This window comes from Pholcus phalangioides, unplaced genomic scaffold, assembly GCF_987345545.1.
Source record: "Pholcus phalangioides strain wild (caught in Gottingen) unplaced genomic scaffold, Ppha-v1.0 ptg000015l_1, whole genome shotgun sequence".
Classification (NCBI taxonomy): domain Eukaryota; kingdom Metazoa; phylum Arthropoda; class Arachnida; order Araneae; family Pholcidae; genus Pholcus; species Pholcus phalangioides.
This window is the reverse complement of record NW_028301608.1, coordinates 2790119-2804748: the sequence shown is the minus strand read 5'-3', so window position 1 is coordinate 2804748 and position 14630 is coordinate 2790119. Positions and strand designations below refer to the sequence as shown.

Here is a 14630-nt window from a genome sequence, read left to right as displayed (position 1 = left end):
TTGAATCATAATAATCCATTAATTTGAATCATAATAATCCATTAATTTGAATCATAATAATCCATTAATTTGAATCATAATAATCCATTAATTTGAATCATAATAATCCATTAATTTGAATCATAATAATCCATTAATTTGAATCATAATAATCCATTAATTTGAATCATAATAATCCATTAATTTGAATCATAATAATCCATTAATTTGAATCATAATAATCCATTAATTTGAATCATAATAATCCATTAATTTGAATCATAATAATCCATGAATTGAAGAAATAGGCAAAATAAAAAGAAAGTAACAAATAAAATTCATTTCAAATTTTGTCTTTTTTTCAATTTTTGGCTACAAGGTCGTCTCACAAATGTGTTTTAATATATCCAGGAAAAAAATATTTAATTTATAAATAATAGTTATTTTCTAAATCAATTTTATAAATTCCTCACTCAAATCTGCTCAAACTGCATCATATTTTGTAAATAATAAGAATGATGAAAAACAGACGTACTGCGAATGTGAAACATAGAATTTGTTGTAACAAAGATGGGTCTTTGATAGCTTCTCCATTCACAATGGACTCCCATACCTGAAAAAAGTGAAAATAATATGTAACAATTCTTAATTTCTTCACAAATAACTGAGACAAGCATAATCTTATTTCAAATAATGTTTTTGATATACTATTTTATTTCCAACTTTTGTTACTTGTTGTACGATCAGAGGCAGATTTATGGTTACGCCATCTGCAGGCTATAGAACTTTTCTGCTAGTCTGGTCAAATTTTCTTGACTACTCATTCCTGAAATTTGTCCCCATACCCAGCTTAGCTTCTCCACCTCAATATGCCTCTGTCTCTAATCACTCTTTTGGTTATTTTCATGCATACTATTTTTGCCGCTCATGGACCTGGTTCTTGACTCTCTAAGTCACTCTTTTGATAGCTCCCATGCTTGCACACTCGTTTGGTACCTCACATGCCAAACTCTTTCCAACTATTGTTCATCGTAGCTTCCATGTACCATATTGGCATTGTAGCCTCCATATGCTCCAATCATTTACCTATACCTATATTAATGCCAACCACATAGTAGATAGCACGGTTTGACAAATTCAGATGCAAGGTCATTATGGGCAACAAAAAAATTGGAATTGGTACCTAAAAATTTTTTGTGTATGATTCTAACTGATGCCTGAAGTGTTTCCTGAATTCATGTCAGCTTGTCCATGAGCATGGAGAGGGGTTAAAAATTTAGAGAAAATCTAAAAAAAAGTTATTTTGGTCATTTCTTTCTTTAAAAAAAAATAAATTTCAAATCGTCTATTGATAAATAGAGGTTATGAATGAATAAACTCAAGGGATCTACCACTGGACTTATCCCGTTGCCAAGATCTCTTCCTACCCAGCTTCATGGCAGAGTCTGGAACAAAGTGTGTGTACCTAGCAGTCTGAGTATGTATCTAGTGTTGTGTCAAATTTTTCAGTGCTGCCATCTATATTTCAAATTGTGAGCAAAATGTAATGATTAAATATTTTTACCGTTGTAGGCCTGTTGCTCTTAGCAGCAAGACTTTTTAACGAGGAGATCGGATTGCGTTCACACCTCAAAGTTGGGCACCACAAAAAACTAACTTCAACCAACCACCATTGTAGCATCAGTGGGGTGATTAATAGCAGTGCCGTCTTGAGGCATGGGCCCACCTGGGCACGGCCAGGGGCCTCAAGTGAAGAGAGGCCTCACAAAAATAAGATCTGGTTGAAATTTTTGAGAAGTTGTTTGGTAGGGCCTGAGAAAAATCAATTGGCCCGGGGGCCCATGTGATATTATTAAGACAGCCGTGATCAATAGAGGTGAATATTTTTTATCAATACCATAAAAGTCTCTTGCAATCTGTCAATAAACTTAGAATCAGTTTCGAAAATCGAATCAAGATATTCAGTGGGGCAATTATTAAATTTAATGGGAACAAAAGTTGATTCAGAACTTACTTTTTCACCAAAGGTTTGAAGAAGAAGCTTCTTATCTTTAGTTTTGAATTCTTCCAAAGTGTTGGTATTGATCAATATTCCTCTCAAAGGAAATGTGTCTGAAGGGATGCCAATGCTGCCAAACAAGATGGAGTTAATTTTAACCAAATGTTACAATTGCAATTTAATCTCATAGCAAGAAACAAGTTTAAAACCAAATTAAAGTTGAAATCAGATTCTTATGTATCAGTATCAACACATCAAATCTAATCATCTTTTTTGATTATCTACATTTGTATCATCTACATTTAAATAGTCTCTATTTTGCATAAATTGAACATACACTATAAGACTTTAATATAATGTCGATCACTTTTAATGGCATCTCACCAGATGCGGGGGTCAGGTGCATCTCAACAATTTTGGGAACAAAAAATGTTTAAGACTCCTTTGCCCAACTATTTTGTTCCGGTGGGGCTCGTCTAACTTTTGTCACCAAATTTGTCCCGTTGCATGGATCTCTCTGGTTCTTCGCAGGGGACTTGACGATGCGTGAAAACTTAAGGAACGAGGGTTTGAGAACAAAGAAACACTGTTATTTATATTAACTAGAATGCCTGTTAAACTACAGAAACCTTTCAAATGTATGTTTTCTCTACTTCTAACTCTTCTATTCTAACAATTGCACGCCATGTGCCCCTTACATGCGCTCACCAGCCTTTTAAAATTTCTACCCTACGTAGCAATATAAATTTTATAGGGGAGGGGAATTGGCATAGATAATTTTGGAATAAATAAACAGAATGCTGAGAAATATACATTCAAAAAATTTTAAACACACAATTAGAGGTAACACAAAATTAATGAAAATTCAGAACTGAAGGTAATTTTAAACTAAAGAGAGAAACCATTTTTTACACTAACAAAAACGTCAGAATTTATGAATTAAAAGTAATTGAAAGAAATAATTCCAGAATCAAAGAAAAGTCAGAACTAATGAAAGAAATAATTCCAGAATTTATGAAAATTCAGATCAATTAATTTATTTATTTACAATAACCCCAGAAGGCACGAAATGCACTTACACTGGAAAAGTAATAATAAAAATAATAATGAATAAATAATGAAAGTAATCAGAAATAATATTCAGAAGGGAAGGCCTTTCGCAAACTGACCCACGTCTAAATCCTCAATAGTGGAAGCAAACTCTTACTTAGGAGGTACATACAAGTTCTAATGGCAGACTGCTCCATATTCTCACCACACGGCATCTGTATCCATGGAAAAAGCAATCTCTTCTGGCCATTGTTATTCTTATGTGGAAGCGTTATAATAATAAGCGATATAAATGAAATAATTTAAGTATTGGTGAAAGCTTCTAATGATTTACTGTGAGTGCAGGGCCTTACAAAATGCTGGGACCTGTGTGACTGCACCTGTCGCACACTGCCAAGGGTGGCTCTGACAACCCCTATAACAGCAGTTTTTAAAGGAAATAAACTGCCCATAAAAAATTATGATTGTCTATTCTAAGTATGGATAGCTCCTTGATTTGTCCCACTATGTCTATCGTATTTCATTTTAAACGTGTCAATCATGTTAGACACAATTGTATTAAAAAAAAACTCCCTGTGACGCCAACATTGGCATATGCAAGGGGGGGGGGGTGTTCCAACCGATCCCCCCAAGCTGAGATTATAGTGTTACTTTGCAGGAACAAATTTAAACCTTTTTGAGAAAATTCTGCGTAGGTCTATGCACACCAAAACCTAGAATTGTTCGTACCAATCTGTCCCCTTGTTAAAGCAGTTGATTGACGATGTATTAATAAAAATCCATCCTGTTGAAAATTTTAAAAGCTTCAATCATATATCCCCTGACATCTGCACTCTTCCTTTTCCAATGTAAACATTTTCAAAAAATCAAGTCTCTCTTGTATCGGCATGTGCCAGAATGAGTGTTCTGAGTGTATGTGTGGCCCTAACGTATTTATGTTGTCAAGTTGTGCTAGTTTTGTGTTCATGCTGCCATGTCTTCCATTATCTGAAGTAAAGATGGGATGGGAATGTCAGTATCATGTCGCTGGTCTGCCTGCTCTCTGCAGAGAGACTTTTTCAACTTTTTCTTGAATTTGCACACTTGTCAACATTAAAAGACATGCTCCATTCATTTTTCCATGCTGCAATCCTGTTTAGGTTGGCCTGGAGCAACTTCCCATCACTTTGACTCCCGACTACCCAAATTAGCTTCAAGTCATCTGCTAAATTTTTAAAAATCCCATCTTTAGCCTCATCAAGTTTATTGATAAAAAGTGAAAAAAAGAATGGTGCTAAGGACACTTTCTTGAGGGACTCCACTTGTGACACCTGTCCAATCAGAGAATGTCCCATTCACACCCATTCACCGTTGTGACCTATCTTTAACCCTGATTCTATCTGATTTAGCAAAGTTGCCCCCCCCTCCACCAATCCCCTGTAAAAGATTTAGGAGTTTACCATGTTGGACCCGATCGAATGCCTTCTGAAAATCAAGGTAAGCAACACAGACATTTTCGTCCTTACGCAAAGCGTTAGTCACATGATCATAGAAGCAAACAAGATTGGTTACACATGAGACAATAAGTTCCAAGAGGGAGCTCGTCAACCTCACTGAACGATAATTGGACACAGTTTCTCTACTGCTTTTTTTTAAAAATCAGAACCATATTAGAAAGCTTCCAATCCCTTGAGACGATACACTCAGCAACACTACTCCTGTAAATCTGTGCGACTGGCACTAGGGATGGGATGAATAGTAATTTAGCCGAATCCTGAATATTCGTCTAATGTTTTGGCAGAATATTGAATATTCGACAGCCCAATATCAATTTTCTTAAAATACATCACAATTATAAATAAAATTATTGGTAATTTCAAGTGATTGATATTTTGAATTTGAATTATGCAATTTATTATGAATAAATATTAAAAAACTGGTAACTGAACGATTTTTATTGTCATGACAACGAAAATCAAATTTAATGATAAGACATTGTATTTTAATATTACATTGTTACCTCGGCTAATGAAGATAATTCATTCTGGAATCACATTCATTAGCCAAAATGTTATTTCCCATAGATTCCTATGGAAAAATCGTTTGATTCATTGCAGCTTCTACCCATAATTTAGATATAAGTTTTTCAAAACACCAGGGAATGCTATAAAAAGACAAAAACTGATTAAAGGCTAAAATGAGCAGCTTCAAAATTGCATAAATGAGAATATACAGGAAGATGAGAGATGAGATAAAGATCTTTTTATTTTCCAGTATGTACGCAACTAACACCAGCTTTAGTCTATTATAAAGCTCGTGCTGAGCTTATGAACACTTATGGACCCAATCGAGTTCATAAGTGTAGAAAACACTTTCGTGGTGATTTTTACTGCAGAACATTTCCAGCTAGCTGAAGGCTAGTTGCAGAACAATGCAAAACATTCTGCTTTGGGGCATGGGGGAACATTATACTGAGATCTGACTATAATACACAATCGATGTTGCATCCAGAGGCATATTTACGGGGCAGGCTACAGCCCAGTACAGGTTTGGATGGGCGATTTATTGTTTTTCAAACTGACATGGGGGTGGGGGGGTGATATTGGTCATGGATGAAAGAGCAAATTTGCATTTATACTTATGGTCCTGAGCATGGGAGTGGCCTAGAGAATGTATAAGCAATAGGAGTGATCAGAGATTGACCAAAAAAATAACCTAGAAAGTGTAAAGTATAAGAGTGACCTATAAAGTGTTAAGTATGAAAGTGATCAAAAGAGTGACTTAGAGAACGATGAACCACATCAAAAAACGACCAAAACAGTAACAAAAATAGAGTGTGTAGACATGGGAATGACCAAAACAGTGACCAAGTAAGCAAGGAACAAAACGAGTGACTTAGAGGGTGTGAAAGCCTGTGAGAGTGGCCACAAGAGTAATTTAGAGACATGGGCGTATTTGCAGGGAAGAGATGCCTAAGTGGGCTACAGCTCAGGGTGGTAAATTTGTGGAACCAGAGGTCAAGAAAATTAGACTAGAATGGATAAAGAGCGGCAAAATTTGCATAGCCCATAGGCGGCCAAACTAGAAATTTGCCTCTGATTGTATCACAAATGTACTTATAAAATATTTTCCTTTGCATATAACAAAGACACGTCTTTGATAAGGTCCTCAATTTAATTTTCTTGAAATACCAATTAAACTAAATCACATGGCCTTCAAATCCGAGAGATGGGGGACCCTTCAAGCTGTGATCTTTTAAAGGCTTCTCCAAAGAATTTTTAACCCTTACTAGAATGGCGGGTCATTTCGACCCCACGTATTGCTCATCTTACCATCCCTTGAGAAAGAAATGCACCTGGTTCATCTCCTGTTATCAGTAACTTTCAAGCTGGTTCTTTACATGTGTTTGACAAATTATGACATTGTTGAGTTTTTTTTTCTTTTTTATCATTGGTCAAAGTCTGCTGGGTACGAAATGGCCCTACCTCGCATCTTGCATAAAGGCTTTTTTGTCTGATGGCCATGGGGGGGGACCACTTTCATTTCGTGGGGGACCAAAGTGACAGAACAATGGATTTGGCCATCTTTTTCCCTTTTTTCACATTTCGGGGGGGGGGGGGAACCAGACCCCCAAGTCCCCCCCCCCCTCTCGCTACGCCCTTGCAAACAATTTAATATAGACTATAACTTAAGGAAAAATTACTAAAGTCAAGCATCCCTCTATTGCTTTCGAATGCATGTCTTAGTAAAAGATAATTTTGAGAGAATAATTGAAGAAAATTACAAAAAGTTATTTAGCGACTTAATTGATAGATGAATAAAGTCGTGTGTAAAAACCCACTAATTTCAAAAAACTCTTTTTACTAATTTTGTCCTAATGATGGACTTCAAGGAGAATCATGATTATTCATGCCATGAAAAATATACAAAAATTTATTAAAATATTTTATTTACAAGACATAATTTGAAAACAGTTGCATGCGTGTTGCTATTGCGATGCCGTGCCAAACAAAAGTGTGTGTGTGTTTGAGGTTTATCACCAAGAAAGGTTAAATCTTGCCAAACATCGGCGGTGCGGCAGCATACACTACAATTCTAAAATAAATTAATACCTGCTGGAGTAAAATAGCACTAGGACAGTGTTTCTCAACTGCCGGGCCCTAACACTAGTCACACCGGGCCATGTGATTTGTGGTTTCATTTTCCCATTAATTTCTCGTTAGTTACACAAAAGAGATTTACTGGGCCACGAGCTTCCAAAGGTTGAGAACCACTGCACTAGGATAACAGTTAAACACGGAATGTTCACAATGCTAGTTAAGGGTTAAAGGTCTCTCAATAGCAAACTTATGGTTCAATAAACACATATTTCTTTATCCTGGGCTGCAGCTTTGTCACTCAGCACCCCACTTCCGCCTAGTATGGTAGAAATTAACTTCACTTTAAATTTCACTTTTCTATTTCCTGAAAATACCAGGTAGTTAAAAATAAACATAATGAAAGAAATTACCCGTTCAAGTTTAATTAGAACATAAGATTGCACATGATTAAATCAGCCAAAAAAAAAACAGAAATCAAGAAGGAATTCCTCTCATACCCATCAAATGAAGTGTAGTCGATGTTTGCGATAGGGGGCAATCCACTGGACTCTCCTGAAATTTTGAGAAAATATGTACATCAATTTTTTTCACGTATTTTGCATTAAAATTGAATGTAAATGGGTGACTGATGAAATTTGCCTAAATTGCTTCTCCAGCAGTCTACATTAAATATACAGTAAAACCTCAATAAGTCGTCACCTCAAGTTATCGAAAAATTATGACGGCTTAAGCGGAGTGCCGTCAGTTTCAATGTTCAATGTTGTGATAATCATATAAATTTAAAGTAATATGAAATTTTTTGAAGTATGAATCAAAATATAATAAAATTTATAGATCGCGAAAGAATAAATAATAGCAATTTTTTACCTTCTTCATCTCTCATTACTTAAATTATTGTGGTGAAATGTACTGTACACTTTGATTTATACTTGAGTAATTTTTAATTTAGACTAACAGGGCAACTGTTTGAATAAGTAGCTTTTCTTCATAACAGAACTCTCTATTGCACATTAATTTTACATATGCATCAAATTTAATTTTAGTGTTTGAATTCTTCATCAGTAGTTCATGATGCAACTACAAAGTAATCTCGAACACTTTTGACTTGGTGGAGGGGCCCTGGGCAGGGAAAAGTAAACAGAAGATCTCCAACTTGAGTGATCTGAAAATGTGCCACTGGCTGTGTAAATGCTCTGCATTTGTGCCACGGGTCACTTAAGCAATCTGTAAATGTGCCGCTTAGTTAATTTTTACAAAAGTATGTTTGAAGGGGTCAGGCCACATCAGAAAACCCCCAGCGCCATATTTGGCCTGTGGACTAAGGGTTTACCCATATATATTTTAGAAGGTGGGTCACAATGAATTTCTTAAAGATAATTTTTGAGTTTTTAGCCTTCAAATAGCACTGAAATTAACAGAAAAATTGATTAAAATAACATATAGGTTAAAGGTATTTTCTTCTTAAATTTTAATTTAAAAAAAAAGATATTTTTTGCATATAAAAAAATGAATTTTCGATCACTTAGCCTCTGATCCCACCAATATGCGTTAGGAGGCAGGGGCAAAGCTGATGACAAAATTTTGCTGACAAGGGGAGGGGGGAAGGGGTCAGAGTTTCGCTTACTTTTACTGATGGGGAGGAGGTCAAAAATTGCTAAAACTTTGTTGACATAATACTTGAACGATCCCTAAGGGTAGCATTTGGAGACCACTATATCACCGGGCTCATTTATTTGGTTAGACAGAGAATATATGATGTTTTAATTCCAGACCAGAATCAGAGTTCCCCCCCCCCTTTCCCAGTCCCTTGGGGCTGATTGTTTGAATACAAATGGGCCCAGGTAGTCCTATGAAGAGATTTGGAAAGATTTGTATGTCAATTAGTGCGTGTGTTTGTGCATGTTGAAAAAAAAATTTTGATCAAATTTTGGAGGAGCTACAGAATTTAATGTCTGGTTTTCCCAGTTTTGAAGTCAATGCTGCCACTTTAAAAATTCTGAAGTTACTGAAAAAAAGAAATGCTGATTTTACATGAATAGCATGCCAGTGGAAATTTGTACACTTAAAAAAAAATGGTGAGCTCTTATAAGTTGAAGCAGTGTTATCCAAAAAAAGAATTTGGAAGAGTAATTTCACTCTTCTCTTCAGTAATTTTGAGGGGTAGTATGGTAAAAAGGACAGGGGATGGGGGTATTTCTTTTATCAGTGAGAAATAATTAAATTAGAAAAATTTACCTAAAATCTGAAGGAGTATCTTTACTCCTCAACAAAATTTGGAGCAGAAAAATTGAATTTGGATGCGTGAATCACACATTTAGATGCATATTGATGAACACTGAGTTCCAAGTATTCCTTTGAGAAATCGAATGATATCAAATGTATTATTTTTTGTCACCCACACACAAGCACAACTTCAAAATAAATGCCCCTCACTTGGTTGTGTTTTTTTTTAAATTTTCATATATGATGAGAATGTGTGTAAGAGTTATAAAAAATGTCAGTGTATTTGTCTTATATACAAATACACTGACATTTTTGATAACTCTTACACATTCTCATCATATAATACAGAAGAGAAGTTGGTAAAAGCCCGAAATACGCTTGTAAAAATGTTTTCAATTCAGACTTTTACCAAGTACGTTTTTAATGGATAAATTAACCATTATGAACCTATTAGTTCTTGACTCTCATTAATTAATTAATAATTATAATAATTAAATAATTATAATAATTTAGTTATTGACTATTGAATTGATCAACCCCCTAGAACTTAATACTTCCTGACGCTAACAAAATAATAACCAATTATCATTAATTAATTTATTTATTGATTGATTTAAACTTCAAACTGTTCAGAAAAAATTAATTAATTTGAACAGTTAAAACCCATTTCCAATGAACCAATTGTGATTATTGATGGTAAGAGTGTAGATTAATTAGGAAATAACTAATAATTGCTTAATCAGCATCAGGAATAAATAATTTTAACAATTGTTTAATTAGTACCAGGAACGAATAAGTTAATTAATTTGTTTGTTTATTATTAATTAGTTATAATTATTAAATAATTATAATTATTAATTAATAAGGAACTAATCAGTTAATGATGATTGTCTTACTCATTAAAAAATGGGCTTCAACTTGGTAAATGTCTGAAATGAAATGAAAGCGTTTACAAACGTATTTCGGGCTTTTACCAACTTGCCTTGGTAAAACCTAGGTTTTAGCAGTCTTCTGGCTTAGGTTCCACAGAGGAATATGGATGTGGTGCATGTCTGGTTTAGCAGTAGTAGTAGCCTTCTGGTTTTTACACTAACATATACATAGGCATCATATTTCCTGTATAACCTTGCATTCTCCTATGGGAGGTGAAAAATTTCTTTAGGTCTTCTATATACCTTTTTACGAGATAATGCTCTTGGCATGGGCATTTCGCTGTAATTTATTCTGATATGCTGGGATTCAGAGTTTTTCATATTTTCAAACTGCCTTTTGCTAAGCTCTTTGATGTATATGAAAATGTGTGGTATGTTGCGATGTTTTTGTATATGTTAATATATATATTCGTAACAATCCAAGGGGCTCTTACTAATCTCCTCAGGATTTTGTTTTGTCCCCTTTGTGAAAGTTTAATGTTTGTCACACTAGCATGAGCCCAAGCAGGGGAAGCATATAATAGTGTTGGCAAAGAATAGATTTATACAGGCTGTCCTGCAAGTGGCCTTTAGCTCACCAACTGTCCATCATAGAGGTATGATTCCAGTTTGAAAAATGCTCAACAGGGATTTGAAAATTACGCTGTACCAGTTTTGAGAGTGAAACTACAGTGTGTAACAAAATAAAAAAAATCTGAATTTTTATACGGTCTCCGGTGCTTTAATTTCCAATTAGAAAGTTGTTAAAATTAGAAAAAAATTCCATGTTTCTAAGTGCGATATTCAAATTAGAAAAACAGAGTAAATTCGGAAAAGAACAGCGTTAAATGAAGGTAAAGCAGTTTTTCCATATTTAACACTGTTTTTTCATAAATTTACTTTGCTGAATTCAATTATCTCTGTGAATATCGCACTTAGAAACATCAATTTTTTTTTTTTTTTTTGTATGCATCAGGAGAGGCAGGACAACAACTGTCTAATTGGAAGTTAGAGCACAGGGGGGTCCATATAAAAATTTAGTTTTTTTTTATTTTGTTACTCACTGTATTTTCACTCTCGAAACTGGTACAGGGTAATTTTCAAATGCCTGTTGAGCATTTTTCAAACTGGAATCATACATCTATGACAGACGATTGATGAGATAAAGGTCATGCTTATACTTACAAGACACCCTATATAATAAGATTTTGTTCTTAATTGAGAGTTTTGCCTGTGGAAAAATAATCCTATTCAACGCTCCCATAATTTTGTTTGCTTTGTTGTGTGCACATTATATGTGTGGAGTGTAAGTCAATGTTTTATTTAAGATTCATCCACAAGATATTTTACCTGTTTGACTGGACAAAGTAAATGTTCGCCTTTAATTAGACAACATTGCTGTGGATTTTTTTTACAATTTCTGTAACCATGCAAATTTACCATTTACAACCATGGAAATTGGTACTTTTCGTTTTTAAGTAGTAGGCTACATCTAACTCCTCATACTAATTCATTATTTCATCTACAGTTTCCAGCAGAGTTGGATGATCATATTTGCCAAAAGCATTTTTTATGTCAAAAAATACTGTCGCTATATAGTCTCTGTGATTGAAAACATCATGTTTAATTGATGTTTGTTTTATTAATGTTTTGCATTGATGTTTTAATTGGGGTGGGGGGGGGGGACCTCTTGGACAAATGAGGATATCAAGTTCAGATCAACATCTTATCCAGATTGCTCTTCAGATCACATCATGTGTCTGAAGTGTTTGGGACTAGTAGGTGCTCCGCTTGAGTTTTATGTATGAAATTTTGATTTTTGAATTAATTGTGAACTGCTCTGACTTATAATACAAAATACTGTGTAGGTGTTGAAACACCCGCTGTCTCATTTGATCATTTTTTGTCGCACCACAGTCATTTTCTGACCACGAAGGCTAATTAGACCGGGACCTACAATTTATTGCAGATTCCAAATGGCAGGCTTGTTTGTTATACTCATCGAGAAGCTGGCGCGCTAACCCCTCAATGGGGGACTCCCTGCAGTAGCAATTTTTTGCTGTGGTCAAGTCGGCGTTGTTTGTTGTACCCTTGTGTCAGGAAAGTTTTCTGACAAGGACGAACCGGGTATCGAACTCGCGACTCCTCTAAACATTCTTTGGTACTTTAGGTGAGTATCTTATATCGACTGGGCTACCGCCCCCCCCCCCCCCCGCTGTCTCCTGCAGTAAGTAGTATTATTTACAGAGGGGCTTAGCAGGCTATATCCTAGGGAAGCAAGTTCAGAGGCAGCAAATTTGGGGAATGAGGTAGGTCACTCTAATGCAGGGCTGCAACTAGTTCCTTGGTAAGATAGAGCAAGCACACAATTGTAATGTTGAAGCCATGATCCCCACATCTTGGAGTAGGGCCTCTAGGCTGGGATCTTTCACAGGCCCCAGAATTTTCTTTTCACAAGCCCTTCTATACTTAATTTATAGCGTGAAAAAAACAGGGAAAAAAGATGAAAATTGACCGGGGGGGGGGGGCAAGGCTAGATCCCTGTCAGCCCTTGTGGGGGGGGGGCATGGTTGAAGCATGAATTTATGCCCTTCTCTAATCCAGTATCCAGGCACCAGACCTGCCTCCTTCCCTCCCTACATGCAGCCCTGCTCCCATGCTAACAAACTCACTGGTTTGGCCATTCACATGCTTTTACTGTTTTGATTATTCACATGCTTTTAATGTTTTGATTATTCACATGCTTTTAATGTTTTGATTATTCACATGCTTTTACTGTTTTGATTATTCACATGCTTTTACTGTTCTGATTATTCACATGAGATCACTCTTTGATCGGTCCCTTGCTTACACACTATCTAGGTCACTCCCATGCTCACAGGGCCGCGACTAGATGTTTGGTCACCCGGGGCAAGAGCGCATTTTGGCTCCCCCTTGTAATGTTGAAAGAGAGGTTTGAGAATAAAATTTGCGACCCCTTTGATCCAGCGCCCGGGGCACGAGACCAGCCTGCACCCCTTAGTTGCGGCTCCGCATGCTCACACACTATCTGGGTCACTCCCATGCTCACACATTTTCTTGATCATTCCCCCACACCCATACTATATAGGTCACTTCCATGCTTTCTAGTTTCTAGGGTACTCTTTTGGTGACTCCCCTGCTCACACGCGTTTTAGGTCATTGTTTTGGCCATTCACGTGCAACTATGTCAAAGCCGCTTGTAAGTTAACTCTTAATGCAGCTTTGAACTATGTAGGCCACGCCCGGTAGTCAAGATGGCAGTGAGCGAAGTTTTATAGTTTTACCAACTGTGGGCTATACACATTTTACGATCACTCATTCTTCAAATTTATCGCCCCCTTCGTACTTGCCGCCCTGGGCTCTACTTCCCCACCCCGTAAATGCGCCACTGTGCGCATGGTTAGATGCCGAGAAATAATAAGACACGACTCTTGTTCCCCCCCCCCTTCCAAAAGCATTGAATGCGCTAGTTTAACGAAATGTTTCATTAATTTTAAAACTTTGAGGGGGAAAAAAAAAGAATATAATAATCACAATATATAAGTACCATTTGAATAATACGCACAGATGTTAACGGAAGCGTCCTCTAGTTTGTATTCATCCAACTTTTTCTGGTAGAGTTTGTACCAAAATCCCGGGTCGAGCGCCGAAGAGAAAGGTACAAATTGCAGCCTGATGGAAGAATCCTCACGGTCTGCTGAAATCATTTTCCAATTAAACTTTTCTATATAGAAGATTCTAGAACCATTTGGTGAAGAAATTTTTCTTTCTTTTTTACGTGAGGAGGCCGGAAGAAGAATAAATACACATTAATAGAGAGCGCAATCCAAATCGAAAATACTCATTTTAATCTCTGCTCTCTTTTCTTTTCTCTTTTTCAAGGTCGTTGAGGCCTCGGGCGCACAAGAAAATATTGGGTCCCTTAAATTAGAAAAAGTCTATTCATTGTGTCGAACAGAATGAGGACCCTTTCGCGTCGGCAAAAACGTGTGAAACTTTATTACGCAACATGCTACATCTTCCAGAAACCGCATATGAAGAGATCGGCGAAACGCGCAGCGTGACTCCCCCGGAAGTAGTAGGCCAATCACGCCCGACGTAAAGTGCGCGAGCAAAGAGGATCACGATTTAATACAACTTTGAGTGCGAGTTGCGCTCAGTGCCATCTTAAGGCACGGGCCCACCCGGGCACGGCCCAGGGGCCTCAAGCAAAGAGGGGCCTCACAAAAATGAGATCTCGTTGAAATTTCCGAGAAGTTGTTTGGTAGGTCGTCAGAAAAATCAATTGGCCTGGGCGCCCGTGATACTCTTAAGCCCTGATTGCGCTCTGTAAACAATCATACTCAAGGAGCAGCTCTTATAATACAG

General features: G+C 36.5%; 1 protein-coding gene across 2 annotated transcripts in view; it reads right to left on the bottom strand.

Annotated features, from left to right (window-relative positions):
- LOC149075244 (ubiquitin-like modifier-activating enzyme ATG7) overlaps positions 1 to 14339 on the bottom strand; it is a 56993-nt gene extending 42654 nt beyond the window's left edge. Inside the window, exons 1-4 of one of the 2 annotated variants that reach the window (XM_089242552.1) lie at positions 13810 to 14339; positions 7605 to 7659; positions 1994 to 2108; positions 515 to 592 (exon numbers count right to left, since the gene is read on the bottom strand). In XM_089242552.1, the coding sequence (XP_089098678.1) occupies positions 515 to 592; positions 1994 to 2108; positions 7605 to 7659; positions 13810 to 13969 (408 nt within the window). In that variant the 5' untranslated portion in view covers positions 13970 to 14339. Of the gene's footprint in view, positions 1 to 514; positions 593 to 1993; positions 2109 to 7604; positions 7660 to 7974; positions 8053 to 13809 lie in introns of those variants that run through there. The other variant, XM_089242553.1, reaches the window with a different exon arrangement.
- Between the last annotated feature and the right edge of the window lie 291 nt (positions 14340 to 14630).